Here is a 20,247-nt window from a genome sequence, read left to right as displayed (position 1 = left end):
GGATGCTTTCAAAGAAATCCAAGGAGAAGCAAGCTTGCAGCATGGAAGCAGTGCATTTGGAGTTTGGAGCATCCTCTTCCCCTAAAAGGGGATGCTGGGAGATGTCATTTTCGCGCATGCGCTGTATTGTCATTTAGCTTCCCCCCCCCCCCCCGTTATAGTTTGGGAGGGATTTATGAGTGATGGTCAACTCGTTGAACTGTTAGGGGTGTAGTGTTCAAATTTGGGGTCCATTCCCCCAGTGGTTTTTGAGTTCTGTTAATCCCACAAACGAACATTACATTTTTAGTTATATAGATACTAACTGTACCCGCCACACGTTGCTGTGGCCAACTTTCCCTCCCTTTCTCTCTCTCCTTCTTTCTTTCCCTCCTTCCTTCCTTCCCTCCCTCTTTTTCTTTCCCTTCTTCTTTCTTCCTTCTGTAGCTGTTACTTTCCTCACTTCCTTCGCTCTTTGGTTCCATCCTTCCTTGTCTCTTTCCTTCTTTCCCTCCCTCTTCCTCTTTCGTTTCATCTCTCCTTCCTTCCCTCTCTCTTTCACTTTTTTATTGCCTTCTCTCCTTCCTTCCTGCCTTCCTTCTCTACCTTTCTTTCCTTCTTTCTCTCCTTCTTTCTCTTCCTTCCTTCCCTCCTTGTGTATATGTGTATATATACGTGTTTGCATATATGTGCGTGGTTTTGCACATGTGCTGTAATGTAATTTTTGCCTTTTTTTGGCTTTTTACGGCTCTTCCACGGTGTTTGTCAGTGTTTTTAGGAGTGATGGTCACTTGTTGGCCTGAGAGGTGTCTTGTGTCCAAATTTGGTGTCAATTCATTTGGTAGTTTTTGAGTTATGTTAATCCCACATTTGTATTGTTGAAGGCTTTCATGGCCGGAATCACTGGGTTGTTGTAGGTTTTTTCGGGCTATATGGCCATGGTCTAGAGGCATTCTCTCCTGATGTTCCGCCTGCATCTATGGCAAGCATCCTCACTACCTCTGAGGATGCTTGCCATAGATGCAGGTGAAACGTCAGGAGAGAATGCCTCTAGAACATGGCCATATAGCCCGAAAAAACCTAGAACAACCCACAAACATTACATTTTTATTTATATAGATTGCATGAAGGGGTTGGTTTAACCTCTGACTTGGGAGGAAAACTGAAAGAGAGTGTCGCAAAAGGAGGCATGTCTCAAAAGCTTGTCCCCAACATGCAAAGTTTGGAAAGCTCTGCTCTGGGATCTGCAGACCTTTGGGCCTCCCCTTTTGGAAGCGTGATGGGCAGGAGGAGGAAGAGGACTCGGAAAACTCCAGCGTGACTGAAGCAGTTGGAGCTTGGGTATGAAAAGAGAGCAGTACGTGTGAAAAAGATCTTGGAGTCCTCGTGGGCAACAAGTTAAACATGAGCCAACAATGTGATGTGGCGGCAAAAAAAGCCAATGGGATTTTGGCCTGCATCAATAGGAGCCTAGTGTCTAGATCTAAGGAAGTAATGCTCCCCATGCTCTATTCTGCTTTGGTTAGACCACACCTGGAATATTGTGTCCAATTCTGGGCACCACAATTCAAGAGAGATGTTGACAAGCTGGAATGTGTCCAGAGGAGGGCGACTAAAATGATCAAGGGTCTGGAGAACAAGCCCTATGAGGAGCGGCTTAGGGAACTGGGCATGTTTAGCCTGAAGAAGAGAAGGCTGAGAGGAGATATGATAGCCATGTATAAATATGTGAGAGGAAGTCATAGGGAGGAAGGAGCAAGCTTGTTTTCTGCTTCCTTGGAGACTAGGACGCGGAACAATGGCTTCAAACTACAAGAGAGGAGATTCCATCTGAACATGAGGAAGAACTTCCTGACTGTGAGAGCCGTTCAGCAGTGGAACTCTCTGCCCCAGAGTGTGGTGGAGGCTCCTTCTTTGGAAGCTTTTAAGCAGAGGCTGGATGGCCATCTGTCAGGGGCGATTTGAATGCAATATTCCTGCTTCTTGGCAGAATGGGGTTGGACTGGATGGCCCAGGAGGTCTCTTCCAACTCTTTGATTCTATGATTCTATGAATCCATGCCTCGATGTGTGCCTCCGAGTTTCCAAACCTGGAGAACATTTGATGGTTGATAAGGAAACTCAGTGTGATGTGCAGAAAGTGTGAGTTGTGCAGAGATACAGAAGTTCCTGGAACAGGTTGTAGAAGTAATCTTCTCCTTCCTGAGATGCCATTTCCACTTATGAACGCAGCCCTGGAGTGACCCCGGATGTGTCTCGATAAGCGTTTGTTTGCTCAACACTCTCCCTGATAAGAGTGCCTTGGAGAAATGTACGCTTGTGTGTGTTCTCACTGTTTGCTTTGGAGAGGGACCATAATCCAGAGGTAGAACACATGCTCGGCATGTCGGATTCGGTTCTCAGCTTCTTTGGTTTTATTTTTTAAAAACAACAGATCTCCAAATTGGGAGAGATTGTTCTGTCGCGCGCTGGGCCTGTAACAGCTGTACTTTTCTATAGGACGTATAGTTTAAGTCCAGCGGGAAGCCAGGGGCGCCTCAAAGAGAGGTTCTCAGGGATTTTTCTGAAGTGATGGTCTTTAGAGTCTTTAATGATACAACAAAGTCTTTATTATGGAACAAACAACAAATCATCAATGGTTCAAACAACACTTCAAGGCTTTCTTAGTCTGGTCCTCAATGGACTGGCACCTGACTTTGATTTACTGTACTTTCTCTGTAGGAAAAAACCCTATTTAACTTCTCCCAGGCTGCTTTCTATCTATGCCTCATCGGTGTGGGTCCTACTACCGATTCCAAATGCATCTGGGTATCAAGTAGACCTACCAGCCGAGGCTTGAAGATATTTCAGATGGAGTTCCGTGGATCTGTAGTGCTGTCCTCCTTCAGAGAATTCTTTGAGAACTTCAGGGCTGTTTTCCTTCTGATTGCTGTGAGGCTGAGAGGCTGTGAGCTCTCCGCCAGAGCCTTGGGACCTTTTCCCTGGAATTTCTGTTTCCCTGGATGGTCTGTTCCCCTGGATGCTCTTGGGAAAAGAAACTTTTCTACAGGATGAGCTGGTCTGCGTCCTATAGCTTAGCTTCCTTATGTGAGACTGCCCAAAAATGGCTCCTTTCCCTTCCAGAGCCCAGAACAAGGGGCGGAACCAATGATGGACAGGAGGCCTGCCCTATGACTGCAAAACAGATAACAGAAAGAAAATAAAGTTGGAGCTCCTGGTACAGTCGTACTAGCACAGAGATTTCTGCTTGAAACGTTGAAGAGTTGCTTCCAGAGAGAGAAAACGAGAGAGTATAGGGAAGGGGCATTTTCATTGAGAGCAACCTCAGCCTTATGATTGTCTTCAAAGGGGTGTTGAAGCCAGGTCAGTCGCCAGATGAGATCTCAACAAGGCCCTGAAATGACCACCATTGTGCCAAGGTTATTTTTTTTTAATTTATTGTGTCAGGAACAAACCAAACAGTTGTATTGCAGGGTTGTTGTAGGTTTTTTTGGACTATATGGCCATGGTCTAGGTCTAGAGGCATTCTCTCCTGACGTTTCGCCTGCATCTATGGCAAGCATTGCCAGAGGTAGTGAAGTCGACCTTATAGCCTTATAGTCCCTTATAGTCTCTTTCATAGAATCCTAGAGTTGGAAGAGACCTCCTGGGCCATCCAGTCCAACCCCATTCTGCCAAGAAGCAGGAATGTTGCATTCAAATCACCCCTGACAGATGGCCATCCAGCCTCTGTTTCAAAGCTTCCAAAGAAGGAGCCTCCACCACACTCCAGCGCAGAGAGTTCCACTGCTGAACGGCTCTCTCAGGAAGTTCTTTCTTGTGTTCAGGTGGAATCTCCTCTCTTGTAGTTTGAAGCCATTGCTCCATTGCGTCCTAGTCTCCAAGGAAGCAGAAAGGAAGCTTGCTCCCTCCTCCTCCCTGTGACTTCCTCCTACATATTTATACATGGCTATCATGTCTCCTCTCAGCCTTCTCTTCTTCAGGCTAAACATGCCCAGCTCCTTAAGCCGCTCCTCATAGGGCTTGTTCTCCAGAGCCTTGATCATTTGAGTTGCCCTCCTCAGGACACATTCGAGCTTGTCAATATCTCTCTTGAATTGTGGTGCCCAGAATTGGACACAACATTCCAGGTAAAGTGGTCTAACCAAAGCGGAATAGAGCATGGGGAGCAGGACTTCCCTAGATCTAGACACTAGGCTCCTCTTGATGCAGGCCAACATCCCATTGGCTTTTTTTACCGCCACATTACATTGTGCCTGTGGTGTTCTATAAGGAGGTCCTCCCTTGTGCATCATGTGGCAGGGCTCAGGTTGCATTGCAGCAGGTGGTCAGTGGTTTGCTCTTCTCCACACTCGCACGTTGTGGACTCCACTTTGTGGCCCCATTTCTCAAGGTTGGCTCTGCATCTCGTGGTGCCAGAGCGCAGTCTGTTCAGTGCCTTCCAAGTTGCCCAGTCTTCTGTGTGCCCAGGGGGGAGTCTCTCCTTTGGTATCAGCCATTGGTTGAGGTTCTGGGTTTGAGCCTGCCACTTTTGGACTCTCGCTTGCTGAGGTGTTCCAGCGAGTGTCTCTGTAGATCTTAGGTAATAGGTCCTGAATCCTTGCTCCCTCTTAAAGCTAGTTTTTGTTGGCCACAAAGGACAATACAGTCTTCCCTCGCTACTTTGCGGTTCACTTTTCGCGGACTTGCTGTTTCGCGGGTTTTTGACTCCTGGCAACGACGGAGTGTGGAAGGGGTTTTTACCCTCCCCTTCAGGAGGGTAAAAACCCCCTACTGTGCCTTTAAATCTTTCCCCACTTCTGCCTTATCTTTGGAATGTTATATATATATAAATACACACACATTCACACACATATATACATATATATATACACACACACACACACACACACACACACACACACACACACATATTACTTACTTATTTAGGCGATCCCTCGTTTTCCGAGGATGATTGTCTTCCAGTATTCTTGTGGGTCCGTATGTGGCTGCGGAGTCCTATTCTTGACCCGCATCTTCTCCCGAAGTGAGGGCATTGGTTTCCAGGTGGGAGGCGGTATCGATCGGGGTTGGCTTGGCACGCCTTCCTCTTGGCACGCTTCTCCCTTTTGCCCTCCATTCGTGCCTCCTTAAATTCTGCAGCACTGCTGGTCACAGCTGACCTCCAGCTGGAGCGCTCAAGGGCCGGGGCTTCCTAGTTCTCAGTGTCTATGCCAGAGTTTTTAAGGTTGGCTTTGAGCCCATCTTTCAATCTCTTTTCCTGCCCGCCAACATTCCGTTTTCCGTTCTTGAGTTCGGAGTAGAGCAACTGCTTTGGGAGACGGTGGTCGGGCATCCGGACAATGTGGCCGGTCCAGCGGAGTTGATGGCAGAGGACCATCGCTTCAATGCTGGTGGTCTTTGCTTCTTCCAGCATGCTGATGTTTGTCCACCTGTCTTCCCAAGAGATTTGCAGGATTTTCCAGAGGCTGATGGAATCGTTCCAGAAGTTGCATGTGACGTCTGTAGACAGTCCACGTCTCACAGGCATATAGCAGGGTTGGGAGGACAATAGCTCTATAAACAAGCCCCTTGGTCTCCCTACAGATGTCCCCATTCTCAAACACTCTCTGCTTCATTTGGAAAAATGCTGCGCTTGTAGAGCTCAGGAGGTGTTGTATTTCGGTGTCGATGTTGACTTTGGTGGAAAGGTGGTTGTCAAGGCAGCGGAAATGGTCCACATTTTCTAATGTTACACCTTTAAGCTGTATCACTGGCATTGGGGAGGGATTGGCCGGTGACTGTTGGAAGAGCACTTTGGTTTTTTCAATGTTCAATGACAGGCCGAGCTTCTCGTATGCTTCTTCAAAGGTGCTTAGAGTGGCTTGTAGATCTTCTTCTGAATGCGCACAGACGACGTTGTCATCAGCATACTGGAGTTCGAGAACAGATGTTGTTGTAACCTTGGTTTTGGCTTTCAATCTGCTGAGGTTGAATAGCTTGCCATCTGTCCGATAGATGATTTCCACTCTGGTGGGAAGCTTCCCATCAACAAGGTGAAGGATCATAGCAATGAAGAGTTTGTTTTTATTTTCTTTGGAAGGCGCCTGTGCGTGAGTTTTTTTAACATGTGGAGGTCAGTGCACAGCTGATCAACACACAGTCTTCACAGAGTGGGGTTCCACTGGTGGTGTAGTTTAACACAGTGACCGTGGCTTCTCAGTCTGTTGCAGCCTTCTTCCGCCTTCACAGCCGTTGTAACATGTACCATGTTATCCTCCGCCTGCTCCGCCGTTGAGGTCTTTGGGTCTTCGGACTGTGCTTGGTCTGGAACCTCCCCCGTGATCACTCCTGGGAGTGCACGACTCCGGTTGTTGTGCCTACAGGTTCATCGGAACACGCAAGCCCCCTCACCACAACAAAGTCACACATATATACAGTAGCTGTCTCCTGCCAGGCGTTGCTGTGGCCCAGTCTGTTGATCTGGAAAATAAAGTAATGAGAAAGTGTTGGTTTCTAATCTATGTAATGTCTTTCTGCTTGTGAGTAAACAGTATTTCTTCCTGTTTCTTTGTCAGTGTTGATGTGGAGAGTGTCTGGTTTGCCCACCCTGGAACATGCAACATATAGTTGTCCTTCTTTAGGGGTCCCTTTCAAATCTATGATACTATATCTGTGTGTGTGTGTGAATAATATCTATCTATCTATCTATCTATCTATGGCTGGATGACTCTTTGTCGGGAGGACTTTGATGTTTTCTTGCCCTGATGAAGGGAGTTAGATTGGATGACCTTAAGTATTTTCTGTTGATCATGGGGGTTCTGTGTGGGAAGTTTGCCCCAATTCTGTCGTTCGTGGGGTTCAGAATGCGCTTTGATTGTAGATGAACTGTGAATCCCAGTGATTACAACTCCCAAAAGTCAAGGTCTATTTCCCCCAAACTCCATCTGTGTTTGTATTTGGGCATATGGAATATTTGTGCCATGTTTGGTCCAGATCCATCATTGTTTGAGTCCACAGTGCTCTCTGGATGTAGATGAACTACAACTCCCAAACTCAAGGTCAATGCCCACCAAACCCTTCCAGTGTGTTCTGTTGGTCATGGAAGTCCTGTATGCCATGTTTGGTTGAATTCCATCACTGGTGGAGTTCAGAATGCTTTTTGATTGTAGGTGAACTATAAATCACAGCAACTACAACTCCCAATTGACAAAATCATAATTTTTGAGTGATGATCACTCCTTGTGTTGTGAGATGTTTTGTTGCCAAATTTGATGTGATTTCATTCATTGGTTCTTTGTTTTTAAGGAATTCATTATGCACAGAGCATTTATATATAGATAGATATACATATCCACACAGTCAAAGGCTTTAGAATAATCAATGAAGCAGAAATAGATGTTTTTCTGAAACTCCCTGCCTTTCTCCATTATCCAGTGATTATTCTAAAGCCTTGGACTGTGTGGATCATCATAAATGGTGGCAAGTTCTTGGTGGGATGGGCATCCCAAGCCCCCTTCCCTCTCTCCTGAGGAATCTGGACAAGGACCAAGGAGCCACAGTCAGAACTGACCACGGAACAGGAGACGGGGTCAAAATTGGGAAAGGCGTCCGGCAAGGCTGCATCCTCTCACCCAACCTTTTCAACTTGTGTGCAGAACACACCATGCGAGGATGTGCGGGGCTTGAGGAATGCAAAGCTGGGGTGGAAATGGCTGGAAGAAACATTAACAACCTCAAATATGCAGATGACACCACTCTGATGGCCGAAAGCGAGGAGGAGATGAGGAGCCTTCTCATCAAGGTGAAAGAAGAAAGCGCAAAAGCCGGGTTGCAGCTAAACGTCAAAAAAACCAAGATTATGGCAACAAGAATGATTGACAACTGGGAAATAGAGGGAGAAAATGTGGAAGCCGTGACAGGGTTTGTATTTCTAGGCGCAAAGATGAGTGCAGATGCAGACTGTGGCCAGGAAATCAGGAGACGCTTCCTTCTTGGGAGGAGAGCAATGTCCAGTCTCGATAAAATAGTGAAGAGTAGAGGCATCAGACTGGCAACCAAGATCCATTGCCTAGTCAAAGCCATGGTATTCCCTGTAGTCACCTACGGATGTGAGAGCTGGACCTTCGGGAAGGCTGAGCCAAGGAAGAGAGATGCTTTTGAGCTGTGGTGTTGGAGGAAAGTGCTGAGAGTGCCTTGGACTGCGAGAAGATCCAACCAGTCCATCCTCCAGGAAAGAAAGCCCGGCTGCTCACTGGAGGGAAGGAGACTAGAGGGAAAGTGGAAGTCCTTTGAATGCCACATCATGAGGAGACAGCAAAGCCTGGGGAAGGGAATGATGCTGGGGTCACGAAGAGTCGGAGACGACTGAACGAATAACAACAACAAGATATACATATACGTATATACACATACACACATATACATATACATACACACACACACATATATACATACACTAGCCGTTCCCTGCCACGTGTTGCTGTGGTCCAGTCTGTGTATTTGTGTTTTTTGTGTGTGTATGTGTATACGTTTGTCGAAGGCTTTCATGGCCGGAATCACGGGGTTGTTGTAGGTTTTTTCGGGCTATATGGCCATGGTCTAGAGGCATTCTTTCCTGACGTTTCGCCTGCATCTATGGCAAGCATCCTCACTACCTCTGAGGATGCTTGCCATAGATGCAGGCGAAACGTCAGAAGAGAATGCCTCTAGACCATGGCCATATAGCCCGAAAAAACCTACAACAACTATTGGTGTGCTGGCTGGTATCTGAACAGAGAATGGGCCAGAGAATAAGAGAGATATTGACAAGCTGGAATGTGTCCAGAGGTGGGCAGCTAAAATGATCAAGGGTCTGGAGAACAAGCCCTATGTGGCCGGTCTAGTGGAGTTGATGGCGGAGGACCATCGCTTCAATGCTGGTGGTCTTTGCTTCTTCCAGCATGCTGACATTTGTCTGCCTGTCTTCCCAAGAGATTTGCAGGATTTTTTGGAGGCAGCACTGATGGAATCGTTCCAGGAGTTGCATGTGACGTCTGTAGACAGTCCACGTCTCACAGGCATATAGCAGGGTTGGGAGGATAATAGCTTTATAGACAAGCACCTTGGTCTCCCTACGGATGTCTCGGTCCTCAAACACTCTCTGCTTCATTTCAAAAAATGCTGCACTCACAGAGCTCAGGCGGTGCTGTCTTTCAGTGTCAATGTTGACATCTGTAGACAGTCCACGTCTTGCAGGCGTATAGCAGGGTTGGGAGGGCAATAGCTTTGTATACAAGCACCTTGTTATCCCTATGGATGTCCTGGCCCTCAAACATTCTCTGCTTCATTCGGAAAAATGCTGCACTTGCAGAGCTCAGCCGGTGTTGTATTTCAGTGTCAATGTTGACTTTGGTGGAGAGGTGGCGGCCAAGGGAGTGGAAATGGTCCACATTTTCTAATGTTACACCATTAAGCTGTATTTCTGGCATTGGAGAGAGATTGGCTGGTTTTATCTTAATATCTTAATATAAACATAATTAGATTTACATGTGTGCATATGAGGTCCAGCGTATTATGGAGTGAATTAAAAAAAAATTCCACTGAATATCACTTTTTCCTCAATTCAAGCTCTGTTTAAGAATTATAAAGTCTAAAATAAAGAATTTTGGAGAGTTCTAATTGCTCTCCATTCGTGCTTCCTTTAAATCAGCTGTGTGTCCGTTTCACAGCAGACAAGTGCTGGAGCAATTTCCACAGGGAGGAGGGAAAGAAAACAACGTCCAAACAGCACAGATTAAAAAACTCAAAGCAAGTAATGCATCTGTGAAGAAATGTGTTCCTGCTTTCACCCATATTTACTTACTTACTTAGGCGATCCCTAGTTGTCCGAGTAGGATAATCCTCCAGGATGGGTCCATAGGTGATTTTGGAGCCCTATTATTGCTCTGCATCTTCTCCCGCAGTGATGGCATTGGTTTCCAGGTGGAAGGCGGTCCCGGTTGGGGTTGGCTTGACGCGCCTTCCTTTTGGCACATTTCTCTCTTTCGCCCTCCATTCGTGCCTCTTCAAATTCTGCAGCACTGCTGGTCACAGCTGACCTCCAGCTGGAGCGCTCACAAGCCAAGCTTAAAAACTCTGACATAGATACAGAGAACCCATATTTAAATGTAACACTGAATAGTTTATTATTACCATGAACTTGTTAAGGAGTAAATAACTTGTTACTATTGTCAAAGGCTTGTTACTGTATCGGAATGTATCAGAATGGCTTGTTATTGTTTAAAAAAACATGGTATCGGAATGTATCAGAACTGATCAATGCAAATTCCAAACATGCAATTATTTGAATCAGTTTCATTTGTTGTTCCTTGGAGATGATCCTAAACACTCAATTTCTTTGTTTTTTAGGATATGACGATATTTCGGAGACAAACTTGATATCTCACAGCGTTCATTCTGCCAAACACGTGCAAGAAAACCACCCCAGGCCCATCCGCAGGAAAAGAAGCGTTGGTAAGTAACTACAAGGTTGCAAGATCTCCATAGAAATGCAACTGGGCAGCAATGGTCAATGGAAGGGCATTTGTGTAAGGAAAATGGACTTGCAAACCCAAAGAGGTTTGCAAGTTCCTTATCTGCTCCTTTCTACAAGTCAGTCATAATAATCTACGAGGGTGACATGCGCCGAACATTCTTTGCATTCATATTTTTCATGTTGCAGCACGTTCACAGAGCAGCGTGAGGAAAGGTTTGTCCTGTTGTCGTGATTCAATTCGACCATTTTCAAGGACTGAATGGTCGTATTTGCTGGGTAGATGCGGGGAATGATGCCGTGGATGGAGCGTGTCTGGATTTCAGGAAGGCCTTCTTTGACAAGGTCCCCCATGACCTTCTGGCAAGGAAACTAGTCCAATGTGGGCGAGGCAGAACTACGGTGAGGTGGATCTGTAATTGGTTAAGTGGACGAACACAGAGAGTGCTCACTAATGCTTCCTCTTCATCTTGGAAAGAAGTGACGAGCGGAGTGCCGCAGGGTTCCGTCCTGGGCCCGGTCCTGTTCAGGATCTCCATTCATGACTTAGATGAAGGGCTAGAAGGCATGATCATCAAGTTTGCAGACGACACCAAATTGAGAGGGATAGCCAATAGTCCAGAGGACAGGAGCAGAATTCAAAACGATCTTGACAGATTAGAGAGATGGGCCAAAACTAACAAAATGAAGTTCAACAGGGACAAATGCAAGATACTCCACTTTGGCAGAAAAAATGAAATGCAAAGATACAGAATGGGTGACGCCTGGCTTGAGAGCAGGACGTGTGAAAAAGATCTTGGAGTCCTCATGGGGAGGAAGTTAAACATGAGCCAACAATGTGATGTGGCGGCAAAAAAAGCCAATGGGATTTTGGCCTGCATCAATAGGAGCATAGAGTCTAGATCTAGGGAAGTCATGCTCCCCATGCTCTATTCTGCTTTGGTTAGACCACACCTGGAATATTGTGTCCAATTCTGGGCACCACAATTCAAGAGAGATATTGACAAGCTGGAATGTGTCCAGAGGAGGGTGGCTAAAATGATCAAGGGTCTGGAGAACAAGCCCTATGAGGAGCGGCTTAGGGAACTGGGCATGTTTAGCCTGAAGAAGAGAAGGCTGAGAGGAGATATGATAGCCATGTATAAATATGTGAGAGGAAGCCACAGGGAGGAGGAGGGAGCAAGCTTGTTTTCTGCTTCCTTGGAGACTAGGACGCAATGGAACAATGGCTTCAAACTACAAGAGAGGAGATTCCATATGAACATTAGGAAGAACTTCCTGACTGTGAGAGCCGTTCAGCAGTGGAACTCTCTGCCCCGGAGTGTGGTGGAGGCTCCTTCTTTGGAAGCTTTTAAGCAGAGGCTGGATGGCCATCTGTCGGGGGTGATTTGAATGCAATATTCCTGCTTCTTGGCAGAATGGGGTTGGACTGGATGGCCCAGGAGGTCTCTTCCAACTCGAGGATTCTATGATTCTATGATTCTATGACTAAATGTCCTCTGACCAGTATCTGGCCACTTGGAGTGCCTCTGGTGTTGCCGCAAGAAGGTCCTCCATGGTGCCTGTGGCAGGGCTCAGGTTGCATTGCAGCAGGTGGTCAGGGGTTTGCTCTTCTCCGCACTCGCATGTTGTGGATTCCACTTTGGGGCCCTATTTCTTGAGGTTGGCTCTGCATCTCGTGGTGCCAGAGCGCAGTCTGTTCAGCGCCTTCCAAGTCGCCCCGTCCTCTGTGTGCCCAGGAGGGAGTCTCTCATTTGGTATCAGCCATGGGTTGAGGTTCTGGGTTTGAGCCTGTCACTTTTGGACTCTCGCTTGCTGAGGTGTTCCAGTAAATGTCTCTGTAGATCTTAGAAAACTATTTCTAGATTTAAGTCGTCGACGTGCTGGCTGATACCCAAACAGGGGATGAGCTGGAGATGTCACTGCCTTGGTCCTTTCACTATTGGCTGCTACTTCCCAGCGGATGTCAGGTGGTGCGATACTGGGTCGACAGTGTAATTTCTCCAGTGGTGTAGGGCACAGACAACCTGTGATATTGCGGCATGTCTCATTAAGAGCCACATCCACTGTTTTAGCGTGGTGAGATGTGTTCCAAACTGGGCATGCAGACTCAGCAGAAGAGTAGCACAGCGCAAGGGCAGATGTCTTCACTGTATCTGATTGTGATCCCCATGTTGTGCCAGTCAGCTTTAGTATGATATTGTTTCTAGCACTCACTTTTTGCTTGATGTTCAGGCAATGCTTCTTGTAGGTCAGAACACGGTCCAGAGTGACTCCTCCCAGGTATTTGGGTGCGCTGCAATGCTCCAGTGGGATTCCTTCCCAGGTGATCCTCAGAGCTCGGGATGCTTGTCTATTCTTGAGATGAAAGGCACATGTCTGTGTTTTCGATGGATTAGGGATCAGCTGGTTTTCCCTGTAATAGGCAGTAAGAGCACCTAGAGCTTCGGAAAGCTTCTGTTCAACCATCTCAAATCTCCCTGCTTGAGCAGTAATGGCACGATCATCAGCGTAGATTAAACTCTCTCTTATTATTATTATTATTATTAATAATAATAATAATATAATAATAATAATAATAATATGGAGTCTGAGTCCTGAAAAATCCCAGTTCTGATCATTTCTTAGAATCAGTAGTCCAAAGTCTTGGGTATCGAATAGTTGCCTCTGTAAACCGCCCTGAGTTGCCTGAGGGCTGAGAAGGGCGGTATACAAATATAGTAAATAGTAAATAAAGCATCTCTCTGTTCTGAGAGTCTTATAGAGTCTCTGTCTAGTCTGAAAGTCCAATGGAGTCTCTAAGCATACTGTTCCTACATTGAAGTCTCTAAGCATTCTGTTCTTGCTGGCGTCTGAAAGCAAAACAGTTCTAAAATAGTAGTAGTAGTAGTAGTAGTAGTAGTAGTAATAATAATGGAGTCTGAGTCCTGAAAAATCCCAGTTCTGATCATTTCTTAGAATCAGTAGCCCAAAGTCTTGGGCATTGAATAGTTGCCTCTGTAAACCGCCCTGAGTTGCCTGAGGGCTGAGAAGGGCGTTATACAAATATAGTAAATAGTAAATAAAGCATCTCTTTGTTCTGAGAGTCTTATAGAGTCTCTGTCTAGTTTGAAAGTCCAATGGAGTCTCTAAGCATTCTGTTCCTACATTGAAATCTCTAAGCATACTGTTCTTGCTGGCGTCTGAAAGCAAAACAGTTCTAAAATAGTAGTAGTAGTAGTAGTAGTAGTAGTAATAATGGAGTCTGAGTCCTGAAAAATCCCAGTTCTGATCATTTCTTAGAATCAGTAGTCCAAAGTCTTGGGCATCGAATAGTTGCCTCTGTAAACCGCCCTGAGTTGCCTGAGGGCTGAGAAGGGCAGTATACAAATATAGTAAATAGTAAATAAAGCATCTCTCTGTTCTGAGAGTCTTATAGAGTCTCTGTCTAGTCTGAAAGTCCAATGGAGTCTCTAAGCATACTGTTCCTACATTGAAGTCTCTAAACATACCGTTCCTACATTAAAGTCTCTAAGCATTCTGTTCTTGCTGGCGTCTGAAAGCAAAACAGTTCTAAAATGGAGTCTGAGTCCTGAACAATCCCAGGTCTGATCACATGACCTGCAGCCCCTCCCACAACATAGAGTTAAAGAAAAAAACTGCAGACCAATATACACATATGCAATACAGAAAACAATTATATACATAACAAATAACTAGTGGAGGTTTGGGAAGGTTACTATTTCCCAACATGAATTGCATTGAACTGCATTATATGAGTCTACACTGCCATGTAATCCGGCTCAATACAATTATGTGGCAGCGTAGATGGGCCCTATATGTGAGCTGTTTCCAAAGGAAAAAAAGATATTGCTAATCCATCTCTCTCTCATTCCTTTTCCAGAGGAAGCGATTCCTGCGGTCTGCAAAACACGAACAGTTATCTATGAGATCCCGCGGAGTCAGATCGACCCGACGTCTGCGAACTTTCTGATCTGGCCGCCGTGCGTGGAGGTGAAGCGCTGCACGGGCTGCTGCAACACCAGCAGTGTGAAATGCCAGCCCTCCAGGATACACCACAGAAACGTGAAGGTGAGAAGGGCTTGGAAGGCTCTGGGCTGCATAGAATCATAGAATCATAGAATCCTCGAGTTGGAAGAGCCCTCCTGGGCCATCATCCAGTCCAACCCCATTCTGCCAAGAAGCAGGAATATTGCATTCAAAGCACCCCTGACAGATGGCCATCCAGCCCCTGTTTAAAAGCTTCCAAAGAAGGAGCCTCCACCACACTCCGGGGCAGAGAGTTCCACTGCTGAACGGCTCTCACAGTCAGGAAGTTCTTCCTCATGTTCAGATGGAATCTCCTCTCTTGTAGTTTGAAGCCGTTGTTCCACATCCTCGTCTCCAGGGAAGCAGAAAACAAGCTTGCTCCCTCCTCCTCCCTGTGGCTTCCTCTCACATATTGATACATGGCCCTCATCATGTCTCCTCTCAGCCTTCTCTTCTTCAGGCTAAACATGCCCAGATCCTTAAGCCGCTCCTCACAGGGCTTGTTCTCCAGACCTTTGATCATTTTAGTCACCCTCCTCTGGACACATTCCAGCTTGTCAATATCTCTCTTGAATTGTGGTGCCCAGAATTGGACACAATATTCCAGGTGTGGTCTAACCAAAGCAGAATAGAGCATGGGGAGCATGACTTCCCTAGATCTAGACACTATGCTCCTATTGATGCAGGCCAAAATCCCATTGGCTTTTTTTGCCGCCACATCACATTCCTGGCTCATGTTTAACTTGTTGTCCACGAGGACTCCAAGAGCTTTTCCACACGTACTGCTCTTGAGCCAGGCCTCGTCCCCCATTCTGTATCTTTGCATTTCGTTTTTCCTGCCTAAGTGGAGTATCTTCCATTTGTCACGGTTGAACTTCATTTTATTAGTTTTGGCCCATCTCTCTAATCTTTTGGCCCATCTCTCATATACACATACACTCATATACACATGCACACATTTATACACACACACATATGCACAAACACACACAAATATACACATATACACACTCATACATGTACATACACACATATACACATGCACACACATATACACATGCATACACACACATATAGGAGCCCCCGGTGGCTCAGTGGGTTAAAGCACTGAGCTGCTGAGCTTGTTGATCGAAAGGTCGCAAGTTCGATTCCGGGGAGCGGCGTGAGCTTCCGCTGTCAGCCCTAGCTTCTGCCAACCTAGCAGTTCGAAAACATGCAAATGTGAGTACATCAATAGGTACTGCTCCGGCGGGAAGGTAACGGCGCTCCATGCAGTCATGCTGGCCACATGACCTTGGAGGTGTCTACGGACAACGCTGGCTCTTCGGCTTAGAAATGGAGATGAGCACCACACCCCAGAGTCGGACATGACTGGACTTCATGTCAGGGGACTACCTTTACCTTTTTACACACATATATACACACAAATATGCATATAGACAAGCACACACATGTATACAATATGCATGTACACATATAAACACACAAATACATACACACATATATATACACACACATATATACACCCACATATATCTATATATGCAAACACAAATGTACACACACACAAACAAACATATATGCCCACCCAAAACACATGTACACAGACTGGGCCACAGTAACGTGTGGCAGGGGACGGCTAGTAATAATAATAATCATCATAATCATCACCACCATCATCTTGTTCTTCTTCTTCTTCTCTATAATATTGTGTCCAGATCTGGGCATGAAAATTCAAAGAGATTAATAACAACAACAACAACAACAACAACAACAACAACAACAAAATAATAATAACAGCAAAAAAAAGCCAATGGGATGTTGTCCTGCATCAAGAGGAGCATAGTGTCTAGATCCAGGGAAGTCATGCTCCCCATGCTCTATTCTGCTTTGGTTAGACCACATCTGGAATATTGTGTCCAATTCTGGGCACCACAATTCAAGAGAGATATTGACAAGCTGGAATGTGTCCAGAGGAGGGTGACTCAAATGATCAAGGGTCTGGAGAACAGGCCCTATGAGGAGCGGCTTAAGGAGCTGGGTATGTTTAGCCTGAAGAAGAGAAGGCTGAGAGGAGATATGATAGCCATGTATAAATACGTGAGAGGAAGCCACAGGGAGGAGGGAGCAAGCTTGTTTTCTGCTTCCCTGGAGACTAGGACGCAATGAAGCAATGGCTTCAAACTACAAGAGAGGAGATTCCATCTGAACATGAGGAAGAACTTCCTGACTGTGAGAGCCGTTCAGCAGTGGAACTCTCTGCCCCGGGAGTGTGGTGGAGGCTCCTTCTTTGGAAGCTTTTAAACAGAGGCTGGATGGCCATCTGTCAGGGGTGATTTGAATGTAATATTCCTGCTTCTTGGCAGTGGGTTGGACTGGATGGCCCAGGAGGTCTCTTCCAACTCTAGGATTCTAGGATTCTATATTGCGTGTTGAAGGCGAGGATGCTGTTCTGACATTTCAGATGTTATTCATCTTCAGGCCTCAATCGTGTTTTCAAATATGCGCCTCCTTTTATTTTTTCCTCACAGCAATATGCTTGGCAAACATTTATTTTGAGAGCAAGGGAGGATTGAGGGCGATCTAATTAACCTTCTAGCTGAAGAGCAAACGGAAAGGTTTTGCAAGCGCAAGCAGCATCCATGCAGCAGAAGCTTGTTCAATCTTGGAGTCCTTCTGCTTTTGGTTGAGTTACTGGGCTTTTGAAGGGAACTCAGGGTTGGCGTTTCATCAGGTCTCTTGGGGGATACACAGCTATGCCTTGAGTTAAGAGTTTAATTTGTTCTGTGGCTGCACTCTTAACTCAAATTGCTCTTATCTCAAAGCAAATTTCCATTTGGAATGCTGGACCAGATTGAGACTGCATGATTTTTGGGTTGTTGTAGGTTTTTTTCGGGCTATATGGCCATGGTCTAGAGGCATTCCCTCCTGACGTTTCACCTGCATCTTTGGCAAGCGTCCTCAGAGATAGTGAGGTCTGTTGGAACTAGGAAAATGGGTTTATATATCTGTGGAATGACCAGGGTGGGACAAAGGACTCTTGTCTGCTGGAGCTAGGTGGGAATGTTTCAATTGACCACCTTGATTAGCATTTGATGACCTGGCAGTGCCTGGGGCAATCTTTTGTTGAGAGGTGATTAGATGTCCCTGATTGTTTTCTCTCTGCTGTTTAGTTGTTGTAATTTTAGAGTTTTTTAATACTGGTAGCCAGATTTTGTTCATTTTCATGGTTTCCTCCTTTCTGTTGAAATTGTCCACATGCTTGTGGATTTCAGTGGCTTCTCTGTGTAGTCTGACATGGTGGTTGTGAGAGTGGTCCAGCATTTCTGTGTTCTCAAATAATATGTTGTGTCCAGGTTGGTTCATCAAACATTCACATTCATACTGAACTATATGCTATTAAGGATGGGGAACTTCCTTTCCAAGTTGGTGGTAAAGAGCAATGAGCGAGGTCACCCAGATGGTCCTAAATGGCATCCATTGGGTTGACACAAGTGGAGTTACCATTCTTGGGATGCCAGTCGACGCGAAATAGGAAGAAACATGTTGTCAGTTGATGTTAAGACTCTTGTATTTACAGCAAGCAACATCCGATTGCTGTGATCTATATCAACCCACATTTTACACAAACTGTTGTGCTCCAGAGGTCTTGAGAAAATCCTCTCCGTTCTCAAAGTTAATTAAAACAGGACCAAAGTAATCTTTGTAGAGAAAGGCTGCCTGGCCTCACGGTCACTTCCAGTCATTTCCAAACCGAAAATCCATATTTGTTTCCAGTCAGTCCTTTGATATAGTTAGTTAATTGTTTCACAAGCTCGTTGGCATTCCCATCTTTGGAGATGAATGGCCCGTAGTGTGTCCCATAATCCAGAAGATCCTCTTTTGGGGTCAGGCAGGAGGTGCTGAGGGTTGGAGGACGGGATCTGCTCGGCTTCTTCCCACCAGAGAGCTGAGAGCGCCTCTTGTTCTCTTTCTGGGATTCTCTTTCGAGCTGATGTCAAAGTCCCCCTTGGGAAGGAGGTGGAAAAGACCTCCCTTGTTTCCTCAAAAGAAATAAGATGGTGAGATCATAGTGTAGGCCTCCCTAAGCCGGCTTTGGCTGGGAAATATATCTAATTAGGAGAGGCATCATGCCGTTGGATCGCGGGGCGTGAGCTAGGAACACTGGGTCTTGTATGGCCACCATATTCCACCTCATAGTTACAATCCACGAGGGTAGTTTACTACGTTCCGCCTCGTAGTTTAAGATCCACTGGGGAGACCCTGCTCTCGGTCCCACTGGCCTCGCAAACGCATCTGCTGGGGATGAGGGACAGGGCCTTCTTAGTGGTGACCCCACGCTTGTGGAATTGGCAACCATATTCCGCCTCGTACTTTACGATCCATCGGGGTAGTTTACTACGTTCCACCTCGTAGTTTAAGATCCTTCTCTTGGTCCCACTGGCCTCGCAAACGCGTCTGCTGGGGACGAGGGACAGGGCCTTCTCAGTGGTGACCTCACGCTTGTGGAATTGGCAACCATATTCCGCCTTGTACTTTACGATCCGCCAGGGTAGTTTACTACGTTCCACCTCGTAGTTTAAGATCCTTCTCTTGGTCCCACTGGCCTCGCAAACGCGTCTGCTGGGGATGAGGGACAGGGCCTTCTCAGTGGTGACCCCAGGCTTGTGGAATTGGCAACCATATTCCACCTTGTACTTTACAATCCAGCGGGGTAGCTTACTCTGTTTCACCTCATAGTTTAAGATCCTTCTCTCGGTCCCACTGGCCTCGCAAACGCGTCTGCTGGGGCCGAGGGACAGGGCTTCTCAGTGGTGACCCCACGCTTGTGGAATTGGCAACCATATTCCTCCTCGTAATTTACGATCCACTGGGGTAGTTTACTACGTTCTGCCTCGTAGTTTAAGATCCACTGGGGAGACCCTGATCTCGGTCCCACTGGCCTCGCAAACACGTCTGCTGGGGATGAGGGACAGGGCCTTCTTAGTGGTGACCCCACACTTGTGGAATTGGCAACCATATTCCACCTTGTACTTTACAATCCAGCGGGGTAGTTTACTCTGTTTCACCTCATAGTTTAAGATCCTTCTCTCGGTCCCACTGGCCTCGCAAACGCGTCTGCTGGGGCCGAGGGACAGGGCTTCTCAGTGGTGACCCCACGCTTGTGGAATTGGCAACCATATTCCGCTTCGTAGTTTACGATCCACCGGGGTAGTTTACTACGTTCCGCCTCGTAGTTTAAGATCCACTGGGGAGATCCTGCTCTTAGTCCCACTGGCCTCGCAAACGCATCTGCTGGGGATGAGGGACAGGGCCTTCTCAGTGGTGACCCCACGCTTGTGGAATTGGTCACCATATTCCACCTCGTAGTTTACAATCCACCGGGGTAGTTTACTACGTTCCGCCTTGTAGTTTAAGATCCACTGGGGAGACCCTTCTCTCGGTCCCACTGGCCGTGCAAACGCGTCTGCTGGGGATGAGGGACAGGGCCTTCTCAGTGGTGACCCCACACTTGTGGAATTGGCAACCATATTCCACCTTGTACTTTACAATCCAGCGGGGTAGTTTACTCTGTTTCACCTCATAGTTTAAGATCCTTCTCTCGGTCCCACTGGCCTCGCAAACGCGTGTGCTGGGGATGAGGGACAGGGCCTTCTCAGTGGTGACCCCACACTTGTGGAATTGGCCACTATATTCCACCCCATAGTTTATGATCCACCAGGGTAGTTTACTACGTTCAGACTCGTA

At 46.5% G+C, this 20,247-nt stretch overlaps 1 protein-coding gene across 1 annotated transcript in view; it reads left to right on the top strand.

Moving 5' to 3' along the window:
* The window catches only part of LOC132780030 (platelet-derived growth factor subunit A), a 114,953-nt gene that overhangs the window by 69,894 nt on the left and 24,812 nt on the right, over positions 1-20,247 (top strand). The window contains exons 3-4 of the mRNA XM_067473207.1: positions 10,347-10,451; positions 14,354-14,541. Of these exons, the coding sequence (XP_067329308.1) occupies positions 10,347-10,451; positions 14,354-14,541 (293 nt within the window). The remainder of the gene's footprint in view (positions 1-10,346; positions 10,452-14,353; positions 14,542-20,247) is intronic.

The sequence above is a fragment of the Anolis sagrei genome, chromosome X (genome assembly GCF_037176765.1).
Source record: "Anolis sagrei isolate rAnoSag1 chromosome X, rAnoSag1.mat, whole genome shotgun sequence".
In the NCBI taxonomy this organism is placed as follows: Eukaryota; Metazoa; Chordata; class Lepidosauria; order Squamata; family Dactyloidae; genus Anolis; species Anolis sagrei.
The sequence above is the reverse complement of the archived record's forward strand: the minus strand, read 5'-3'. Positions and strand labels throughout refer to the sequence as shown.